At 40.5% G+C, this 22,713-nt stretch overlaps 1 protein-coding gene across 2 annotated transcripts in view; it reads right to left on the bottom strand.

The window, feature by feature from the left end:
- The window catches only part of caln1 (calneuron 1), a 71,316-nt gene extending 51,056 nt beyond the window's left edge, over positions 1-20,260 (bottom strand). Inside the window, exons 1-2 of one of the 2 annotated variants that reach the window (XM_074641208.1) lie at positions 19,775-20,260; positions 7,046-7,167 (exon numbers count right to left, since the gene is read on the bottom strand). In XM_074641208.1, coding sequence (XP_074497309.1) covers positions 7,046-7,160 — 115 coding nt within the window. In that variant the 5' untranslated portion in view covers positions 7,161-7,167; positions 19,775-20,260. Of the gene's footprint in view, positions 1-7,045; positions 7,168-17,909; positions 18,411-19,774 lie in introns of those variants that run through there. The other variant, XM_074641207.1, reaches the window with a different exon arrangement.
- Between the last annotated feature and the right edge of the window lie 2,453 nt (positions 20,261-22,713).

Below are 22,713 nucleotides of genomic sequence, written 5' to 3' on the forward strand. Positions count from 1 at the left end.
ATTGTTGTATATTTATACAACATATATTTGTTATTTTTTACCCCTATCAGCAGCTATAACACCATCATTTATTATATCTTCAACTGTGCAACACTGACTTAACAGTACAATAATTCACTGCAATAATTCAGCTGTGCAATAATCTGGTTTACTCTGGCATTAACACTGCATTTATCTATACATTTAAACTAATATTCTTATTTATTTACACTATCCTTGCATTTTTATTTATGCATGCATTATATTATTTGCATAGATCCTATTTTTCAGCATTATTATTTGCGCTGTTATATATATATATATATATACATATATATATATATATATGTATATATATATATATATAAATATATATATATATACATATATATATATATATACATATATACATACATATATACATACACATATATATATATATATATACATATATATATATATACATATATATACATATATACATATATATATATACATATATATATATATATATATATATATATACATATATATATACATATATACATATATATATATACATATATATATATATACATATATATACATATATATATATACATATATATATATATACATATATATACATATATATATATACATATATATATATATATACATATATACATATATATATATACATATATATATATATACATATATATACATATATATATATACATATATATATATATATATATATACATATATATACATATATATATATACATATATACATATATATACATATATATACATATATATATATATATATATATACATATATATATTTATATTTATATTTATATAAATATAAATATTTATATTTATATAAATATATATATATATATATATATATATATATATATATATATATTCTCTCATATATATATAAATATATATATAAATATAAATATATATATATGTATATATATATATATATATATACAGACGTAGGCAAAGTTGTTGGTAACGTTCCGTTAAAGAGAGAAAAACCCACAATGGTCACTGAAATAACTTGAAACTGACAAAAGTAATAATAAATAAAAATTCACTGAAAATTAACTAATGAAAATCAGATATTGTTTTTGAATTATGGTTCAGCAGAATCATTTAAAAAAACAAACTAATGAAACTGGCCTAGACAAAAATGATGGTAACATTAACTTAATATTTTGTTGCACAACCTTTTGAGGCAATCACTGCAATCAAGTGATTTCTATAACTCTCAATGAGACTTCTGCACCTGTTGACAGGTATGTTGGCCCACTCCTCGTGAGCAAACTGCTCCAGCTGTCTCAGGTTTGAAGGGTGCCTTCTCCAGATTGCATGTTTCAGCTCCTTCCACAGATGTTCAATATGATTTAGATCAGGGCTCATAGAAGGCCACTTCAGAATAGTCCAATGTTTTGTTCTTAGCCATTCTTGGATGTTTTTAGATGTGTTTTGGGTCATTATCCTGTTTGAGGACCCATGACCTGCAACTGAGACCAAGCTTTCTGACACTGGGCAGCACATTTCGCTCCAGAATGCCTTGATAGTCTTGAGATTTCATTGCACCCTGCACAGATTCAAGACACCCTGTGCCAGATGCAACAAAGCAGCCCCATAACATAACCGAGCCTCCTCCATGTTTCACATTAGGTACAGTGTTCTTTTCTTTGGATGCTTCATCTCTTCGTCTGTGAACATAGAGCTGATGTGACTTGCCAAAAAGCTCCAGTTTTGTCTCATCTGTCCAAAGGACATTCTCCCAGAAGCTTTGTGGCCTGTCAATATGCATTTTGGAAAATTCCAGTCTCGCTTTTTTATGATTTGGTGTCCTCCTCGGTTGTCTTCCATTAAGTCCACTTTGGCTCAAACAGTGACGGATGGTGCGATCTGACACTGATGTACCTTGACCTTGGAGTTCACCTCTAATCTCTTTGGAAGTTGTTCTGGGCTCTTTGGTTACCATTCGTATTATCCGTCTCTTCAATATGTCATCAATTTTCCTCTTGTGGCCACGTCCAGGGAGGTTGGCTACAGTCCCATGGACCTTAAACTTCTGAATAATATGTGCAGCTGTAGTCACAGGAACGTCAAGCTGCTTGGAGATGGTCTTATAGCCTTTACCTTTAACATGAAGGTCTATAATGTTCTTTCTGATCTCCTGAGACAACTCTCTCCTTAGCTTTCTGTGGTCCATGTTCAGTGTGGTACACACCATGACACCAAACAGCGCAGTGACTACTTTTCACCCTTTAAATAGGCAGACTGACTGATTACAAGTTTGAAGACACCTGTGATGCTATTTACAGGACACACCTTAGTTTAATATGTCCCTATGGTCACATTATTTTACATCTTTTCTAGGGGTACCATAATTTTTGTCTAGGCCAGTTTCATCAGTTTGTTTTTTAAAATGATTCTGTTGAACCACAATTCAAAAGCAACAGCTGATTTTCATTAGTTCATTTTCAGTAAATTTTTATTTATTATTACTTTTGTCAGTTTCAAGTTATTTCAGTGACCATTGTGGGTTTTTCTCACTTTAACGGAACGTTACCAACAACTTTGCCTACGTCTGTATATATATATATATATACATTTTTTACCCTCCACCTTAAAGAAGGGTGCTTTATTGAGCTGTGAGTGTGACTACAAAGGGACCGGAGTGGAAATGGGCCTAAAATCAATTGAACATCGTTTTAATTCGGTTTCATAGAATTAAATACCAACCCTATAAGTGTTATTTAAATATCCTTTAATGGTTTAAAGATCGTACAAGGCACATTTAACTCGCCTTCTTGTTGCAATGACATCGTCAAACTCTACGGGCACCACACGGAGCTAAAACACAGGTTTCTTTTTTAGTGTTGCAAAGATATATTGCCTCAGTGGCTAAAGTGGTAGTGATGCAAAGGGTTTGTCAAAAAGCTCACATGACAAAGTGGCCCTTCTTTGCTCCACAGTTGCCGGAGAACATCTGCCTGCTGCAAATGAATACTATACAGCCAGCTACCTCCCAGTGACTGAATGAATCGTCAGGCATTATCCATACTGTAAAAAACACACAAGGTCCAGTTAGTCTCTTTATAAATCCCTAAAGGCAACAGCAGCTTCTCCTGAGAGATGAGACATTTACAAAAACACACCAGCTGACTGATTCCAAATCGCCGGCCGTGTGACAGCTCGGCCCGCTGCTGCAAGCTTTTTAATGGCCCTGGACAAATACAGCAAATTGCCTCTTTAAATATTGTGAGGCAGAAGTGTTGAATGTGCAGAATGTGGAGGCTGGGTAAGCTGCACCGGGGGAAAGGAGTCGGTGGGAGACATACAAGAGTTTATAATGACTCTTGAAACAGACGCAAGACAGGTGGAAGTCTTTTATGTCCACATTGTGCATGTCACTATCTATTTTAAAAATCCATTTGGAAATTGACTCGCCCCAAACTGCAAGTGATTATCATAAAGTGGGCATGTCTGTAAAGGGGAGACTCGTGGGTACCCTATTTACATTCACATATCTGGAGGTCAGAGGTCAAGGGGACTCCTTTGAAACTGGCCATGACAGTTTTTCCTCGCCGAAATGTTAGTGTAAATTTGGAGCATTATTTAACCTCCTTTGCAAAAAGCTAGTATGGTATGGTCTAGCTTTATAATTGAGCCCACTACAACCTATAAATTGCAAATTTCGTGAAAGAAATTAGTGACGTTAAAACCAATATGCGTTAACGCGTTATTATCGCGTTAACTGTGACAGCCCTAATCTGTATATGAATGGATAAATGCGGCTGTCAATGTTCCAGGTATATGAAAACGATGTTAAAAGGACAATCTGAGCCTTAATACTGTCAAAATATGTACTACTGAGAGTGTAAAATGATTATGTTTCTTATTTTAATTGAAGATGAATATGTTTCCCGTGTTGGTGCTACAATTGCCATGCTCTGTGGGACTCAAACAGGAAGCGTAATGATGACTCAGCACAGCTGTGAATCCGTCTCTTTAGCCTAAAGATGTTTACATTTTGCATCAGTTACAACCTGCTCGCGCTGCAGCTGATTAAAGTTTGAATTAGATTATTAAAAAGGAAAGAAGTTCTTTTTCTATGTGATTTTTTTATGAAGTCAATTCATGAACGTTTATCCTCAGCAGACATCACTGTGATCCCAGCACAATGTGGGTGTGTGACATCTGTGCACTGTGGTCTGACTGATTTATGATACTGAGAAAACGGGTGTGATTTTTCATGGGTCGAGTGCCTTGCTGACAAGCACTTCGATAACTGTTAAGGCATGAATGACTAATTTCTCCCACTCAGATCTCAGATAACTAGAGAGAGTCTCAAACGGTTGACCTTCTAGCTGGAAGCCCACTGCGATACCACCACTCATCCACCGTCAAGCGTATAGTAAACACTGATACAGTAATTAGTGTTGACAGGCTACAGTTTGTCAGTTTCACAGTGTTTAGTCGGCCTCATGAACCATAAGCTGTTTCTCACCAAACATAAACCCGTTGAAACAGCAATGAGAAATTCATACGCTGCAAATATCTCCATGCATATTAAAACTCGACCCCGAGTATCTGGCTATTAACCGGCGCAGTGCAGCCAATTTTTCCAGACGGCAGCTTAATGTTGCATCAATGGATTCATATTTCGGAGGTCCGGGGGAGTCTACTTTGTTTGCTGCCTGTGAGGCTGCCACTGCTGACACCGGCCGACTGTAATTGATCAGGTTTGTGTTCTACAGGCCCAGGTGATTACTCTGAGACAGACTCCAAAACAAAGGGCTCATAAACACGGTGGCTGCAAACGGCACAGATGTCAAGTGAGAGGCAGAAGCCAGCAGACCGTGACTGCTCCTGGTGAGATTAACTACGGGGAGAATAATGCATTACTGGGTTTTTGTTGGCTCAGATGAGGAGGATGCTGCTGGTTTTGTAGAGCTGTATTATCTTTCACAACAGACTGGGGCGACTTGGATCAGCACCTGTCCTTTAAAACTAAACCTGTCAGGACCAGTTTATCTGCTTGTGGTCCGCCGGTACGCCACATCATTTGTGGATCTGTTTAGTAACTGGAAATTTCTCCTGAGAAAACGAAGCTCCATGTGGGTTTGGGATTCTGCAGTACAGGCTTGTTGCCCAAAATAGTCTTTTTTTTACGCAGTGGCTCCCGCTGTGTGACCGTCTGATCCGCCTTAAAAATCACATGACAGGCTGTGCCCCTCCTCTGGTTCATTACCTTTGTTTACACTTAAATGGTTCATTACATACTGTTCAGTCTTCTAAATCCTCAATGTATATGCTTTTTCTACTGCAGCCAATGTTGTTCTTTAACTTAGTTGTGGTTCAACATCCGCCTCAAGCCGGCATGAAGCGAAACTACACATAAAGCTGCAGTGAGTTTATAATCATTTGTATGCAGCACTATATTGCAGGCGCAAGTATTTTAGTACAACTTTGTTGTCTTTCTTGCACTCTAGAGCCGACCTTAATGATACTGGAAAATTAATGAAACTGAAAGCACATTTTTTCCCCAGAAGAGACATTGTTTAGATTAGGGGTGTCATGATATACCAGTAGCCTACTGATGATAATAAAATATTGATATCATGTTAATAATACACATTTGATAATACTGTGTAAATAATCCAGCGCCTCTTAAAGTGGCAGTAGGCAGTATATTTTTGGTATCATTGGGCAGAAATTCAATAATAACCCTTTAAGTATATTGTAATTCAAGTGTTCTGAGAGAAAACTAGACTTCTGCTCCTCCTCATGGCTCTGTTTTCAGGCTTTAAAAAAAATCTAGCCCGTGACGGAAGACTTTGGCCAATCACAGGTAATTTCAGAGAGAGAGATTGGCTCCTATTGGCTGTGCTCCGGCTGGTGGGCGGTACTAGGCATTTCTTCAACTGATCTCAACATGGCTGCCAGGTCACAAACTTTCTCATTTTACAGCTAAACAGTACAAGATGATTCTGAAAACATCTGAGGTGAGAAATAGGCATTAACGTAACAGAATATTGATTCATATTTGATCAGCGCTGCCTAGTTTGACCGTTTGGTCGGAGTTCACGAGTGATTGACAGCTGCTCAGAGACGGCAGACTCCAGATCAGCTCTGATTGGTTGTTTTCCTCCAGTCTGAAATCTTGCAGATGCCACCAGAGGACACAGAGGCATCTGATTTTTTTTCAGATTACCTGCTCATGCACTACAGTTAGGATATAGTGACTGTTTTATAATTTATTTATTTTTTAAATCATATTTACTCCATTTCTACGCACTGCAGCTTTAAATCACGCTTTTGGTCAGTTATGGTTACAGGCTCTCTCTCTCCACTTCCCTACACTCAAATTATTAGTGGAATTAATTTGCCAAACGAGACAAAACGCACAATAAACAAAAGTTAAAAGTGCTAAATGGGAGCATTGGGAGCGTCTCTATTGCCTCCGAATGGCTCTAACAGCGCTAACAGTGAAAACAGATGCAACATTGCTGACAGAGCCAACAGTGTTAACCTGGGGGGAAACTGGAGAGTGGGTGCTGCGCTTCTGCGACGGAGTCGTTGGTTGGGACGGCGTTATCGGCTGTAACGGGCGTGTGAGAGCAGTGCAGAGCGGTGGTCGGGAGCTACCCAGTGGGGCACGCCCAAATGCACTAAAAGCATGCTCTGGATATCGTATTATTATTTCAAATTTATTTATAAATCTATAAATATCACAATGATTGTTATCACAAATGATCTTGGTCCCGATAACCGTGTAGTGAAACTCTGATAATGTGACAGCCCCTGTTTAGATTATGACTTTTTACTAAATAAATGCATCATATTGAAACAAATTCATCAAGCATGTTTTTCAGGTTCCAATAACAACATACAGTAGATGTTAAAATATCATCTGCTCATCTTAATTTGTAGTCAACTGTGCCAGTATGGGGGTTGAAAGGCAGGCAGCAGCAGCCAAATCACTTTAAACTGACATTAAGCAGAAGGCAGGACAGCAGCCAGACACTTTATTGAGGATCCTTACCATGAAGCTCCTCCACAGAGATGCTGGCCAGCACGTCGCTGTCGCTGTCTGACAGCGAGCGGCTCAGGTAGTTCCCCTTGTAGAGCAGGCCTGCCGTCACATGGTGGAACGGCATCTTCTCCCTGAGAGACAACACAAGGAAACATTTAGACAGCAGTGAAGGGAAGGGAGGAGCTGAAGAGAGTCTCTCTTGGGTTTCTTTGGAAGATTAGTTCTGAACACAAACACCAATTAAAAGCTCCACACATTACACACGTTTCTAAACGAGGTTTATCAGCAGGGGGAAACTCCCACGTGTGATTTCTCTTTGTTACTGCGACATCACATCCTGTTAGCAGGCAATCAGATTAGCCACTTATCAAGGATAACATGAGAACCGACCTGCAAGGTGCATACATCCTCTTTCAACCAAACTTAAATTAAGTTAAAAACACCTGTCTCCTACAAACTTACGTTCCCATACAACTGCATTCTCAATTAAGCTTCGAGGGAAACATATTTTCTCAGTCACAGTTTTCAAACACGTGGTTAACGTTGTGAATTGAAACAAATCAAAAACATCATGGTTTGGCATGAAATAGGTTTGTTTTGTTATGTTCATATAAGAAGTGGATATAGTCAATGTCACGTCACGTGGACCGTGGTTTTGAAGCCTCGAGTTCTGCGTTTTGGCCGTTGAGCTAAGAACAACCAAACGCTGACTAAGACATTTTTAGATGACTGATGTGTTACAATTAACTTGATGATCATGAAGTGAAAATCACCCTGTGAAAGGGTTAAAGTTGTAGGACGAAAACACGGACAACTCCCAGACCGGACAAGAGGTAGACCCGCCCTAAAGCATCCCCTGCTTTATGGTCTATTTGACGCCAAATGGGACCATCATTTTCTAAATGAACATCATGCTGAATTGAGACCATAAACTCATGTTTACAATGTTTGCTGAGGTAATAAATCAAGTGAGAAGTAGGCTCATTTTCTCAGAGACTTCTACACAATCAGACTTCTTTTAACAACCAGAGGAGTCGCCCCCTGCTGGCTGTTAGAAAGAATGAGAACCGGAGGTAGACGCCTGGTTACGTTGTTTAAGTTACGGACTTATATTAAAATAAGTCAACATTGACTTGTGGTTTCACACAGGACACAAACAGCGTCCTCCTGAGTGAAAGTCCTGTGTTTGTTTGACCCACCCATCCACCCTGACTTCCTCCCAAAAACAAACGTAATCCAGGAGAAAATACGTTCCCCTCGAAACGTATTAGACAATGCAGTTTTGTTGTATGGGAACGTAATTTTTAGGAGACTAGGCTGACATTGAATGTGAACCCATAATCTGGGAGCTGCTTTGTCCATTTGTGATATTGGCGAAACTAAAACAAATGAACCTCCGAGGGGCCACATTATAAACGAGATCCATAAATGAAGCAGAACTCATTCGCTAAATGGGAAGTCACAGTGAGGGAGACTCGTATAACTAGAGGTAAATGAAGTTAACGTGTGTGTGCGTGAGAGCATGCGCGTGTGTGTATGTGCATAATGTGACTGATGCAATTAATTATTCAATAAATTGAAGCCCAAGGGCACAGAAGGCAAATAAGAGCACATAGAGCAGAGCGATTTGGGCGACTACTTCCTTCTCTCCAATTGGATTTCGTCTCGATGAGCACTTTGAGGAGATGCTTCTGAGACAGAATGAGGAGTTCAATATGAGCCCAGACATTACAAAGAAAGCATCTCAATGAGTTTGTTTCTTTTATCAGTTGAACTCAACATTATATTTCCGCAAAGTCAAGTAAGCCTCAAAATTTACAAGAGCTTTGATAACACGAACATCAAAAAGTGAAACAGACTCTTTGGAAACTATAGAGGACAAGTTAGATGTGCAGCAGTTCTGCTCTTTAGGTTTTCAGCAGCAGCCACGGTAGTAAACTCCAGTTTTATGAGTGTAATCCTGCAGGCTGCTGTCCCAGGGTGCTAACTAAATTAACAAGTCTTGAGGTGAATGAGTCCAATTCTGCACCTTGTAACGTTGCTTGTTTCCTGCTACCCATCTCTTTTTAAAACAATTATATACACTACAAATTTGTCAGGTGAGTCATCACTGCTCTGTCATAGGGCATACTTAATATAACAAAGGGTTTACAAGCTGTAACCAATGTTTGCTGAAAGTTATTAATGCTTCTCAGTAAGAGGCTATTTTTCAGTTGGCTGAAAGCAAATGCAAACACGTTCAGACCTTTTCAAAGTCAGTTTAGCCACTTGCAAAGTCGCACATTATAACTGCAGACCTGAGGCCTTTTATAAAGTTGAAGAAACTAATGACCCTTTTTAATTCACTAAGTCACTTGGTGACTTTCTCTTTAGATTTATGGACCTTTGGAGCTAGTGCTGCTAGCTACTTTAATTGGAAAAGAGTTGGCAACACTGGGCTGGGTTTTTCAGTTGGATCATTTTTTAAATCTAGCGTACTCTTGCTAGTTTCTCCAATGTTGCCGACCGCAGCTTTAAGCCTTCACTTATGCATAAGTCATTAATAATAACCCATGCAGATGTATCACAGAGTAACATAAAAAGTCAGAGCAAGAAATGCTGGTGGAGGATACACTGCAACAAAGGGGAATCTTCACAACCTGGCAACCTGAATGTTATTTTTAAAAGGTGGTGTGGTTGCAGTTTGCAACCAACTGCCCCTCCGCTCAATCCTCCCTTTCCAGGACTGCTATAACGTGAGCAGCCGAGTGTAAAACCGTGGTAACGCTGTTCGCCTCCCTCAGAGGACATCTTTACCATAATAACACTAATTTAGGAGCAGCGGAAGTCAGATGGCGGCTGGTGGTACCACGGTTTAGTACTCTTCTGCTCACGTTACCGCAGTTTCAGTTTGGCCTTCAGTTAAAGTAAAAACGTCAAAGGCTCTCTCTAGGGCCAGTGTTTGGTTTGTCCGTTCTGGCCTACTGTAGAAACATGGCGGAGCAACATGGTGGACTCTGTGAAGAGGACCCGCTCCCTATGTAGATATGAAGGGCTCATTCTAAGCTAACAAAAACACAACGTTTCAGGCGATTATACACTAATGAAAACATAGTTCTGAATATTATATTCCATTTCTGCAAATAGATCCCCCGAAATGTTACACACTGCTCGTTTAAAGGCATATCATTGATTTTTGGGGCGGCAGTAGCTCAGTCCGTAGGGACTTGGCTTGGAAACCAGAGGGTCGCCGGTTCAAGTCCCCGCATTGACCAAGTAACTGAGTGTGAACTGGTAGCTGGAGAGATGCCAGTTTGTCTCTTGGGCACTGCCAAGGTACCCTTGAGCAAGGCACCAAACTGCTCGGGGCGTATATTTCGGGCCTGTGTGTACTGTGTAAAATAACAGAGTGAAAAGTTTGAATTTCCCCTCAGGGATCAATAAAGTGTCTTTCTTTCTTTCTTGATACATGAAGCATTAGTAAATGATTAGGAATAAAGCCATTAGTAAGAATGTATAAACTCATTGCATTATAATGAATGTTGTACCTAGTGAACTTTACAGAACGGCAAAGTGATCAAGCAGATATGAAGAGGCAAGGCAGCTTCTCAAACAGGACTGTCATGTGTTGCATATTATATCGGAGTTCATTGAATCGCGTTGTATATGAAAGAAAACAGTTTGATGCGTTTAATCTGAGCCAACCAGGAGCAAAGCGAAAGTCAACTCGGCTTTTTTGACAGTGAAAGTAAATTATGTTGGCTTACCTGTTCAATAATTGATCAAATATGTCTGTATTTTTTTCTTTTTATCTCCTGTTCAGCACGATGTCCAGCACCTGTGAATGCTCATGTTTCACTGGTTGGAGCTGCCAGCCATCCGTTACCTCACAAATTGAAAACTGGTCCCCGCATCCTTCTTGTTTGTCAGCTTAATAAGCATGCATATCAAGAGGTCTGCAACTACGCCCAAAGCGGGGTTTTCTTTTTTTTACAAGCAGCTTTCCTCACACGTAATGTCCGGATTTTTCATTTCCTAATTCATCAATTATTCAGCCATCTCTCAGCTGTCATTATGAATATTACAATCATCGCTCTTGTCCGTTATTTCCATATTATCGTTACGAGCCAGCCCATATATTGTCAGCTGTTTGACGCAGGTGTGTGCTATCATGGGTTTTTCATTGCTGCGGCTAACATGAGGAAATATTGATCTGAATGATTTACCATGCAGGGACACAATTTACATACATTTCATTACAGTAAATCCTTCAGGAGCAGACGGTGCATTCAGTGTCAGATAAAGAGAGGAAAGAACAACACTACGTTAAAAGCATGAAGGCAGTAATGTCATGCAGCTCAAACTGTTGCCCTTTGGCTTTGGCAAAAGTCAGCTGTCTGTGTGTTCTGTATGCGTACTTTATGAGCATGGAGGGCAATTGTGGCCTCCCTTGTGAGTTTTCTCACGTTTCTGACACTTTGGCTTTGCATTCTTAAGTAATCTGCTTATCCAGCTAAAAGCTTGCACTAACCAGCTCTGAGCAGAGGACAGACCTGCTGTTCAATGACACAAAGACAGGTCATAGATGTACTCTACGAAGTCTGGAGGCTGGAAAGTATAAAAGTATTTTCAGTACTTTAGTAATACCGGAAACAATCAACTGAATTAATCGAAAATTAGTCAGTCGATCGACAGAAAATTACTCGCAACCTTTATCAATCATCAAAGAGTTGTTGCCGTCTTGGTTCACGCTGGTTCGGACTATGGTGCCTCTGTGTTTTAATTTTAGAGATGATCCGACTTGTTAGAGTCCATGACACAAAAACACCTTCTGTATCACTCGTCACAACACTGAATTACATGTATCGAAATATTTGTTCTTTTCAAATAACGAGCGAGTGCACTAAGGAGTACGAAAGCTGGAAAACAACCGAAGATATATATAGATGTGTTTATGAGAACTGAGAGAGCATGGCACACTAAGAGGCTATAAGAATTTACTGCAACATTTCATCATGATATCTCACAAGGATATAATGTTTATCAATGCAGGAGATGAGCGGTGATATAATGTGCTGAAACGGTAAATCACCTGATCTCCGCCCCCTCAGGAAGACGGTGTTAAATAGAGCTGTTCGCAGCCTTCGGCATCATTACACTTGATTAAATTGATCAAGGTCTCTCTGAACAAGCTAATTTGCCCTTCAGGAGCAAAGCAACATAGAGCAACCACTCAAATTAGGGAGCAATCACCACAGCCTCAACCGCGACCACATCTTCTTTTTTTTCCTCATCAAATTGCTATTCTCTGCACACTGTGATATATCAGTTCAGTAGAAAAAGAGCCGAGGATTCTGGGATTTAACAGTCAGATTGACTGGCTGATAAAAATGAGCCTTAGAAATGACTTGGAGATAAAATCACTGACACTCAGTAATGAATTCTGCAACCCCAACTCTTTGAGGATACACACAGATGCTTCTCCCCCGCCCCTCCTCACAACACGGCTGCTACAAACAATTAGATTCACTGTCGATTAGGTATCTGATTGATCAAATCGTTCTTTAATCTATAAAACATAAAATGCACATCATTCCCAAACTGATGTCTTCAAAGTGCTTGTTTTGTCTGACCAAAAGTCCCAATTTACTATTAAATTAAACCAAAAAAGCAAGTAGTAAATCTTCACATTGAGAGCCCATCCACTAATCACTTCTAGTTTTACTCATTACCTTTAAATGTACTTTAAAGAAGCCATCTTATGTGAAAGCATGGAGGCCTAAACACTTCGAGCTGTTGCATCTGGCCTGAAGAGAACAACGTAGGAATGTGTAAAATCACACATGCACGTGACACTAAAAGCAGAATAAACCTGCCGTGACTTTATGGGATAGTAACTCACAGTTTACATCACGTTGAGGCCATTTGCTGATGCTGCCCTCCAAAGTAACTTTCTGTGAGTGAGTAAGTCAGTTCAGTGTTGGGCTCAAGGACACGTTGAATGACAGGTTGATGGCTGCACTTGCTGTGGACCTGTGGCATTTAATCAAAGAGACAACCCGACGCTCCAACACATTCTCATCCCAACTCGTCACATGCTGACCCTTTGTCCGACCCCTCGGCGTCACTTCTCGCTTGCTTTTTCTACGTTTGTACAGTTAAAATGTCACTTGTCATTGTGAACACGGGACACGAACCAACAGCTGATTGTAATGTTAAAGTGAAACGTAACACACGGGACATGAACATCGGTCTCCTGGATGAAAGCCCTGTGTTGTTGGACCCATACACCTCCCCTCCTGCCCACCTTTTCGCTCTTTAAACCAAAAGGGTGCCTTGTGCGGTGGTTTTGAATGCTGACGGCCGCTACAAAGTGTTGGTATTTGACGCCAGAATGAGCTGGACGCTCTGCCTGAATATGTTTCCACATTATCACCAGACTATTCATTTCTGAGAGCTGAGTTACTAGAAGTGACTGTTAAGTTTGATGGCTGAGAAATAAAAGTGGCTGCAGGAAAAAGTCAGAATTTGATTTCAGCGATACCTACAGTATACGGTTGATTACAGACTTTTAAATCTTACCATTTCCTGCATTTCCCCCAAAGACTACATGTCACAGCCTGCGTAAACGTAACAGGTGTGTTCAAGATTGACGGGTCAAAGACAGTGAATCAAACTTTGTACTACAGCATATTTAACCTGAGATCTTCATCAGAAAATCTAATCACCTGATCAAAGTCATACATATTTGAACGTTCCTAATAAAAATGCTCTAAGACAGCAGGCAAAAGCTCAATATTATTTTTTTTTATTTGATGGATTACCTGCATGGAGGATGGCTGCATAAATTGTTGGATTTAAAGATGATGCATTAATTCTGATGATGTTCAATCACTCAGAACAGAAAAAATACAACTATGTTTACTGTGGTGTGAATGTACAGTACCAATATATGCGTGTTAAAAAGACATCTCCTGTTAGACAATAGTAAACTTAATAAAAACCATTCAGTGCATATATATTCTTGGACAGTAGACAAACTATTATTGCATCATTATATTCCTTTTAAGTCTTTCCAGTGCTGTTGGGACTGGGTCACGGCAAAAACTGAACCCAATTACAGCAGACACATAAATAAAACCAGCTTCCACTAAAGTTGTGTGCATGCCTTACAGCGAACGCACTGTTTGTACGGACGCTTCAAGGAGAAGACAAAGATGACATGACTAATCAAAAACACTTTGACCTTGGAGGAAGAAGCACCAAGCCGCAATTATACTATTGCCATTAAAATGCTGGATGTCCTCAAAGAACCGGAGGAACGGCATGACGAACTTGTGGCTCTTTGTGCCTGGTAGGGGTGGGGGGAAAAAATCAATACAGCATAGTATTGCGATATTTTGCGTGGCAATATTGCATCGATACAGACGTCAACTATCGATCTATTATATAAACTGTTAACCTCTAACAATCGAATGGCCCGACCACTACTTCTGTCTTTTCTTTCCTAACATACAGCGAGCGAATTCCAGATATACTAAGATATAGTGATATTGATCAGTTACTGTGGTCCTTAGGTTTTCTATGAAACTAGAAAACCTAAGGAATCCATTTGTCATGTTTGACCTCTGACCTCAAGATATATGAATGCAAACTCTGAGATGAGTGAAAACTATCTTATTAGATAAAACAGATGTTGACAAACTGCATAATTTGCAGTTGAAAAAAAGGTAATAAATTACTATATATCTCATCTATGACAATCCAAAAATGTCTTCAAATCACTTGTTTAAAGCCCCAAACTATTATGTATAATGATATGTTTTTATTTATTTATTTATTTATATGATAAATTACTTAAAAAATGAATTGCTGTCGCTAAATGTTCTGTAAAGCAGATAATTGAAAAATAGTCTTACACACTACAATTCAAGCATGTTGCACTTTCCTATAAATAGCATTCATGTCGTAAGTTTCTGTTAATGGTCTCCCAGAGATCTACATGTGATTAGGCAAACAGGCTGATATAGTAATAATAAAACTAATTCTTAAAAAGGATTTCATCTTGTCTTTTTGAAATACCGAGCACCGATATAAATCATTATCAGATTTTTGTCCAAGTAGATACTGTAGCCTGACAGTAAACAGACAAATTGATCTTCTCTGTATTGAAACTCCATAATGTAATTACATGTTATGAGTCCCAAAGCTCCCTCAACTCCCTGTAAGAAATGACTAATCAGCCCACGACCACACCAGAGCACCAAACCAGCCCTCAGCTCTGAGTCTCCACTCTTGAATAGAGCACAACCTGATGAAAAGAGCGCAGCTTTATTCAAAGCTTTCTGCATGACAAGGAAGCCAGATGGCAATTTCTCACACCAGACCCTGCTGCACAAAAGCCAACAGCAAAGGGCCGACACTGAGAGGGACACAGGCAGAACATTATGTACCAGCAGCAGTCGCTCCGGCCACCAAATCAACTTTGCTAAAGAGGACCATGACACAGTGATCTTTAGGAGCAAGTCTTAAAACATGTTGAGAAAAGACACCTGTCCCAGTTTAAACATCAATTTATCAGCAGGATGTACTTCCCCCTTTGAAGGTACACTGACGAATTGGCCTTCCTTCCCACCACGGGGAAAAAAACGCTGCACTATAAAACCAAAAGAAAGGTGAGCTCTGCTTTATAAATCCACACTGTATCACACAGTTTGATCACACCACTATCAGAGATGTGACAGCAAAGACAAATACCTGCTGTGACATCACAGATTGAGGCGTGGCCACGTTAGCAGAATACTTAAAGTCCTCCTCCAGACATGTTTAAAGTATGTAAAAAATACTGATGTTTTATTTAACACAGTTTTCCCCACATAAAGAGTTAAAAAAAAAACTCTGAAAAGGAGCTGGAAGCACATCTACTCTTTCTTCCTCATTGAGAAATTCTGGATCTGGCCCCGCCCACCACCGCTGCTTGCTCTGACAGTGTGCATCAAGATAGCAGCGCGGAGCTCCGCGACCGGCTCACAATCTGCAGGGACAGTTTCGGTGTTTCTAGAGGAAACATCGGAGAGATTCAGCCATATGACTCAGATGAGGAGTCTGTTGTGCACCAACATCTGCGATTAGCAGACATGCAGTATCAGAATAGTGTAGTTAGCATCTTTTATTGTTTGTGTTGTTTGTAAGCTTGTAACTGGCAGTGGCTGACAGCGTTAGTGGTTGTTCAACGTACAATAATACGTCTACAATGTTACAGTGTGTTCAGACAACACGTTCTCATCCCAACTCGTCACATACGGCCGAAAACACAAAAAACACTATAGTTAGGTTTAGGAAAAAAACTACATGGTTGGGCTTAAAACTACTATGTTTATACAGTGAAAATGAAACTGAACGTTGTGAATACGGGACATGAACGAACACACGATTGTAATGTGAAAGTGAAACTTAACACACGGGACGCAAACAGGATGAAAGCGTTGTGTTGTTGGACCCATCCACCAAACCTGCCCGCCCGCCCTTAGTGTCTCTTTTCGCTCTTTAAAGTACATCATCACACTCGCACTTTCTCTGAGCGTTTACTGTTGCCACGGATGGGTTTACATTGTAGTTAATGAAAAGCCTGGTGCGTCTCAGTCCTTGTGCGGCGGTGTCACACGCCGACAGCCGTGACAAAGCTTTGGTATTTAACGGGACTGAGAAAGGGCAGAAAACATAACATAATATCTGCTATGATGTTACAGTGTGTTCAGACACGTACGTCTCTGCCATTGGTTTGAAAAAAGTGAAACTCTATAGAAAATACCGACACGCAGCTACACCTGGCTTCTCCTCTCATTTCACCTTAGCGTTACACTAATGATATGGAAAGCCCCACTCCACAAGTTGACAGGTTTGGTTCCTTAGGTATGTGACGTATGAAACTCTGGCTGTCTGACTTTGTGTCTCATTGGTACACTGCAGTTCCAAGGCGTAAACGCTCAGCCATAGCATTGACTGCTTGTAGCATATAAAAAAAAACACCATATGGATGTGTTAACAAGGTTAAAAACTGGATTTTCATTGGAGGGGGTCTTCAAGAAGTTTCCACCCATAGAGAGAAACGCAGCAGCAAATCTTCAGGAGTGGTTTTCCCAGTTTTACCATTTTCAATCACTTCTAGAGAACATACAAACAACTGGTCATTAGTTGAGAATATGACAGCACTGTTGAAACACAGCCAAGAACATTATTGTTTTGTATACTCTATGAACTTTAGATCAAATCAGACGTGAGGTATTCTGGTCACACTCGGTGGTGTTTCCATGTAGTGAGGCAGCTTGGTGCCGTCTGATGACTCTGTCCACTTGTATGGATCTGTGTAAACACAGTGAGCCTGTAACAGTCCTGTACGCTGCTGCAGCAAACACACAAAGGAGATGATAAAAACCAGCAATGTAAAACAGAGCACTTCCATCTATAGCAAGTCCTGATTAGGATGGATTCATTACCAACTGACCAGCCAACCGTATCCATTCCTAAGGTGTGTAACATGACACCAAGTTATGAAACACAGACAACAACATAAATGTGTCCCTGTAATGTTAATAAGAAGGTGAAACAATATTAGAATGGATCAATAAGACGTGCCTGAAGCTTCTGTAAGAGCAATTTATGGTCAGATGACTTTCCAGTGCTGTGGACTGTGCAGCAGAGGCACACAGGGTGCTTGAAAATGCAGCCAACTGGGTGCAAATGCATTTCACCAAACCATCACTGCAAAGCAGGAGTCAAACGCTCTCCAAACTGAGAAGAGAGACGGGAGCGTCCCACAGAAGTGCCACCTCTCTGCACACATTACCAGCTGCTGCCTGCAGCAACAGACTCTCTCTCTCTCTCTGATTCTTACCCATACTGGTGGCTGTACTCAGCAGGATACTGCAGCACAACAGGCTCCCTCACTGGACTCTCCATCACGTCCACTTCCACAACCACTTCCCTCAGGTACGGGTTGCCCGGCAAGTCTCCGTTTACCTCCGAGTGCGTCCCCAGCGGCGGCGACGGCGGCAGCACACCAGTGGGCTCCACCGTCTGAGGATCGGGCTCTGTGACCTCCTCCTCCATCAGACTCTTAGATGCAGCGGTGCCTCCGGCAGCAGCAGCAGCAGCAGCGGCAGGCTGTCTGTCCACAAACCACTGAGCCCGGCTGCCTCCACAGTTTGGGCTTGTCCCAGAGCAGCGGCATCGGTTCCCAGAAACCCGTTGTTAATATTTGAGCACTGAGAGCAGCAGGTACAACAGCTCCTCTCATGCTCCACTCCTTGGCTCCTCACTCCCTCCCTCCCTCTCTGTGACTCCCTCTCTCTCTCTCTCTCTCTCTCTCCCCCTTTGCTCTCTCACTCACTCTCCAGTGCAAACATTCCTCCACATGGGGAGACAGAGTGGAGGGCTCATTAGTGAGTCCCAATGACAGCCTGCCTGCGGCTGAGCTCACAAAATACACAGGGAGAGGCTATATAGGAGAGAGAGATAGAGGCAAAAGAAAGAGAGAGAGAGAGGGGCAGACACTCTGAGACAGACAGGGTGAAGACAGACAGACAAATCAGGACAGACAGACCAACAGGAGCCCAGAAGACAGGGAGAAAGTAGGAAGCACGGATGACAGATAAGGTGAAAGGAACCAGAGAGGCTGTTGGTGACACAGACTGTGCATCCCCAGTGGATTAAGCTCACAGTGAGCTCTGCAGGTCAACACCAGGATACAGTGTCGACACATCACACAAGAGAGAGACACACGTCTCCGGCAGAGCGCGCCGTGCGTAACAGCGTGCGCCACCGTGTGTAGAGCAAGTGCACGTTTTGGGCACTCATGCGCAACGAGAGGATGGAGATGGTGATGGTGGTGATGGTGGGCGGCATCCCAGAGGGGGGTCCACAGTGAGAGCTCAGCAGAACCCATTCACAGCTCCAGTACATCACACACACACACAGCCTTGTACTTCTATCTTTGTGAGGACACTCATTGACATAATGCATTCCCAAGCCCCTTCCCCTAACCTTAACCATCAAAACTAAATGCCTGACCCTAACCCTTGCCCTAACCCTAACCAAATTCTAAACTGGACCTTAAAACCCAGTTTGAACGCTCAAACAAGCCTTTAAAATGTCCTCACTTTCCAAAAATGTCCTTGCTATGAAGGTCTAAAACTTGGTCCTCACAAAGGTAGATGTACAAGAACACACACACACACACACACACACACACACACACAGAGAGACACACACAGAGAGGCACACAGACGCACTTCCTGTGAGCTGCTCGTCATCAGTGTGACAGAAACTACATTCATGCAACAGCTCCCATCTTCACTAACAGGCGTCAGTGTCCAATTAAAAGACATTTTGCTCAGATCTGATGTTGTCTGAGTGGTTTCAAATAAATATACAAGCTTCCCTGAGAACAGGCCCATCTCAAGATGATTCATCTTAAGCAGGTCAGCTGTCAATAATTCATTTATAAAAACTTTATGAAACACGAATCAGTCGATTTTTGCTGCTGCAGTCTTTGACGAATCTCGTTACATAAAAGGTAAAATATTAATAAAGCCTATTTCTCACACAGATTTCACCATCACCATCTGCTGGATGAAATAATGAAAACTACAGCACTCCTCTGAGTGGACATCCACAGGTCATGACCGACGAACAACAGGTGTAACAATGAGACTTTATTTCCCACTGAAGGTAATTTATCATCTAATTCCTCCAACTTACCTGTGAGGGTGTTTAGTGTGTGAAGGTGATCGATCAGCCTCGTTGATCGATGGTAGCAGTAGGATCCAGTTTAGATCCTCAGTCAGCCTCGTTGATCGATCCGGCTGCTTGTTGTGTAATTAGTGAATTATTCCTTTATTTAGGGAACGCAGTGCAGACATTTCTTCCCGTCGTAAACACATGAAAGGTGTGTTTTTCCTCCTGATATGATATGAAGTCCAGCAGCAGCCTTCAGTCGAGTTGCACTTTTCGCAAAACTCTCATCTCAATTTTGTCTTTTAATTACTTCTATGGTTCCGCGTCGTATCCGGTTATATTGACGGACAGTTAAAAAAACACCAAGCTTTCACTGCACAGATCCGACGACTCAAAGTAAAAATCCATTAACTGAAGATCCAAACACACAAACACACACAGACATGTGCTGCTGAGCGTCAGTGAGATGGATGAAGCAGCCTGGTGGCCAAAGAGACGCTCCGACCTCCATCAATACGCAATCAGGCAGCAGAGCAGCGATTGGCTGATTCTACTTCTGTTCACCTTAATACGGTTATTGTGTCATTTCCATACCTGCTCCTTTTACAAATCACAATTTCATCCACGATATTATTCTTCAGCTCGAAATAAAAAAAAAAATTAACCTGTTTCAAGCTGAAAAGAATTTGTGTTTTCCAGTAAAAACTATATTTATATATATATATATATATATATATATATATATATATAAATATATTTAAATATATATATATGTATAAATATAAATATAAATATATATATATATATATATTTATACATATATATAAATATATATATTTATATATATATATATACTGTGTATATATACATATATATATATATATATAATGTAATGTAATGAATGCACTATATATAAAACTTGTGTAATGTAATGTAAAAACGTATATATATATTAAATAGTGTATTCATTACCGATCACAAAAAACAAAATTAAGTATTATTTAAACAATTAATATTTGTCATAATATTTGATATTAATATTTATATTAATTTTTAGAGATTTTTCTTTGATTTCTTTGACATTTTGCTTCCAAAATTGAGTCGTCTAGTTTCCGGTATTCATCCTTATTTATGCACAGCTTGACAAAACTCACAACTAGCCTACTTTTTTTTTTTTCTTTTTTTCCAAAAAGCACCACCTGATATTTAACAGTTCCAATAATTTATTTTCAGGACAACCTGAGCTTAATTATGGGTGGAGAAAAATTATATAAATTGACTTTAATTTTTCTTTTATATATACAGGTCTATTGGTGGCTGTTTGCCTCATCAATTTACCCACGTATTCATTCACATTCAGGTTCCAAAAGCAATAAGGTGTATATTTAATTAGCTCTAATCCGCTTCTGGCAAAACACGTGGTTTTAAACAGTTGTAGAGAGGGAGACACAAAGGATATAAATATGCATAAAATAAATTATCCTCACAGGGAAAGATAAAGCCTTAAAATTAGTTTTCTTTACTGACCACTGTGTTGATGTTAAAGGGATATTTCAGGTGTTTTGAAGTGAGGTTGTTTGAGATACTGACAGTCAGCACACAGAAACAGAGAGGGGTACCACACTGGAGCAAAGCAATATACTGCTGTGGACGGGGACGCCAGAAGAACGTATTTTAGCCACCTAAAAAAATCAATATCAGTTTAAATGTACGCTATGTTTAGAATATTTTCAGCGCTTTATCTTGCAGTCTGAGTTGAAAGTTAAACTTATCTCTGCTCTCTCCAAAGCCAGCAGGCTGAGATGACAAAAACAGTATAGATACATTTCACTTTTAGTTCAGTTTGCTGTCAGAAAATGTTCTAAATAAAGCGTACGCTTAAACGGATGTCAATTTTTTTAGGTGGGCCTTTCTTTTAGGTGGCTAAAATACATTTTTCTGCTGCCACCGTTCACAGCACTGTTTTTCTTTGCTCCCGTGCCGGTGCTCCTCTCTGTTTCTCCAAACTGGGGGCATGCCGACCGTCATCTAGCTTAGGTAATACACCGACTATGGATAAGTACCTCATACAACCCCATTTCAAAACACCCGAACTATCCCTTTAACGGTGACCATCTGAAAACTGTCTTATTCCCATGATCAATGCTCCAGTTCAGACTACTGTACACTGACTGATGTCTACCAGAGGCAGAAACAAGACGGATGAGTCGGAGCAGCCAGCTGCTTCATGATGAATGACTGAAGGAACCAGACAGTCTGCAGGTATGAGTGTTTCGCTCAAGATAAAGGGGACCTGTTGCTGTAAGTGATGAGTTATGGTCGAAATAAAGCTGAGTCAAGAAGTGACACCTGCTCCTGCAAAATGAAAAGTCACCCGGTACGTTTTAAAGGACAGTGAAGGATGCTGGGTCCTTATAGCTGACAACATGACAACATGCAGCCAGTTTCTTAGGATGGCTGTGCATTTATGCATCCAATGACCAGTGTGTAACATTTCAGAGGATCTATTAGCAGAAATGGAATGTAATATTCATAACTATGTGTATAATCACATGAAACCAAGAGGTAATGTAAGTAATGCATCGTTGTTTGTGTTTATCCTACAAAATCAATTTGTGTGTAATTCACATTATCATGAACCAGGAAGTATAAAGAGTGGCGAACGCCGCTTAGGGAGGAGGTCGGGGTGGATGGGTGGGTCTAAAAACACCGGACTTTTGCCCAGCAGACCGGCGTTCGTGTCCCGTGTGAAAACAGAAATGAACATTGATCTTTTTGTAACGACAAAAAGTTCACTTAAAGGGACTGTTTGTAACTTTCTAAGCGTATAAATGTGCCAGGTCTGGACACATGCGCGCTCGCATATGCGCGCTCGCGTGTGGCCGCTGTACTCTCCTCCTCTGCCTGCTCGCCTTCACTCAGACAGCGCGCGTGTTCTCGCGTACTCGCGTACTCGCGTACTC

This window comes from Sebastes fasciatus, chromosome 7 (assembly GCF_043250625.1).
Source record: "Sebastes fasciatus isolate fSebFas1 chromosome 7, fSebFas1.pri, whole genome shotgun sequence".
In the NCBI taxonomy this organism is placed as follows: domain Eukaryota; kingdom Metazoa; phylum Chordata; class Actinopteri; order Perciformes; family Sebastidae; genus Sebastes; species Sebastes fasciatus.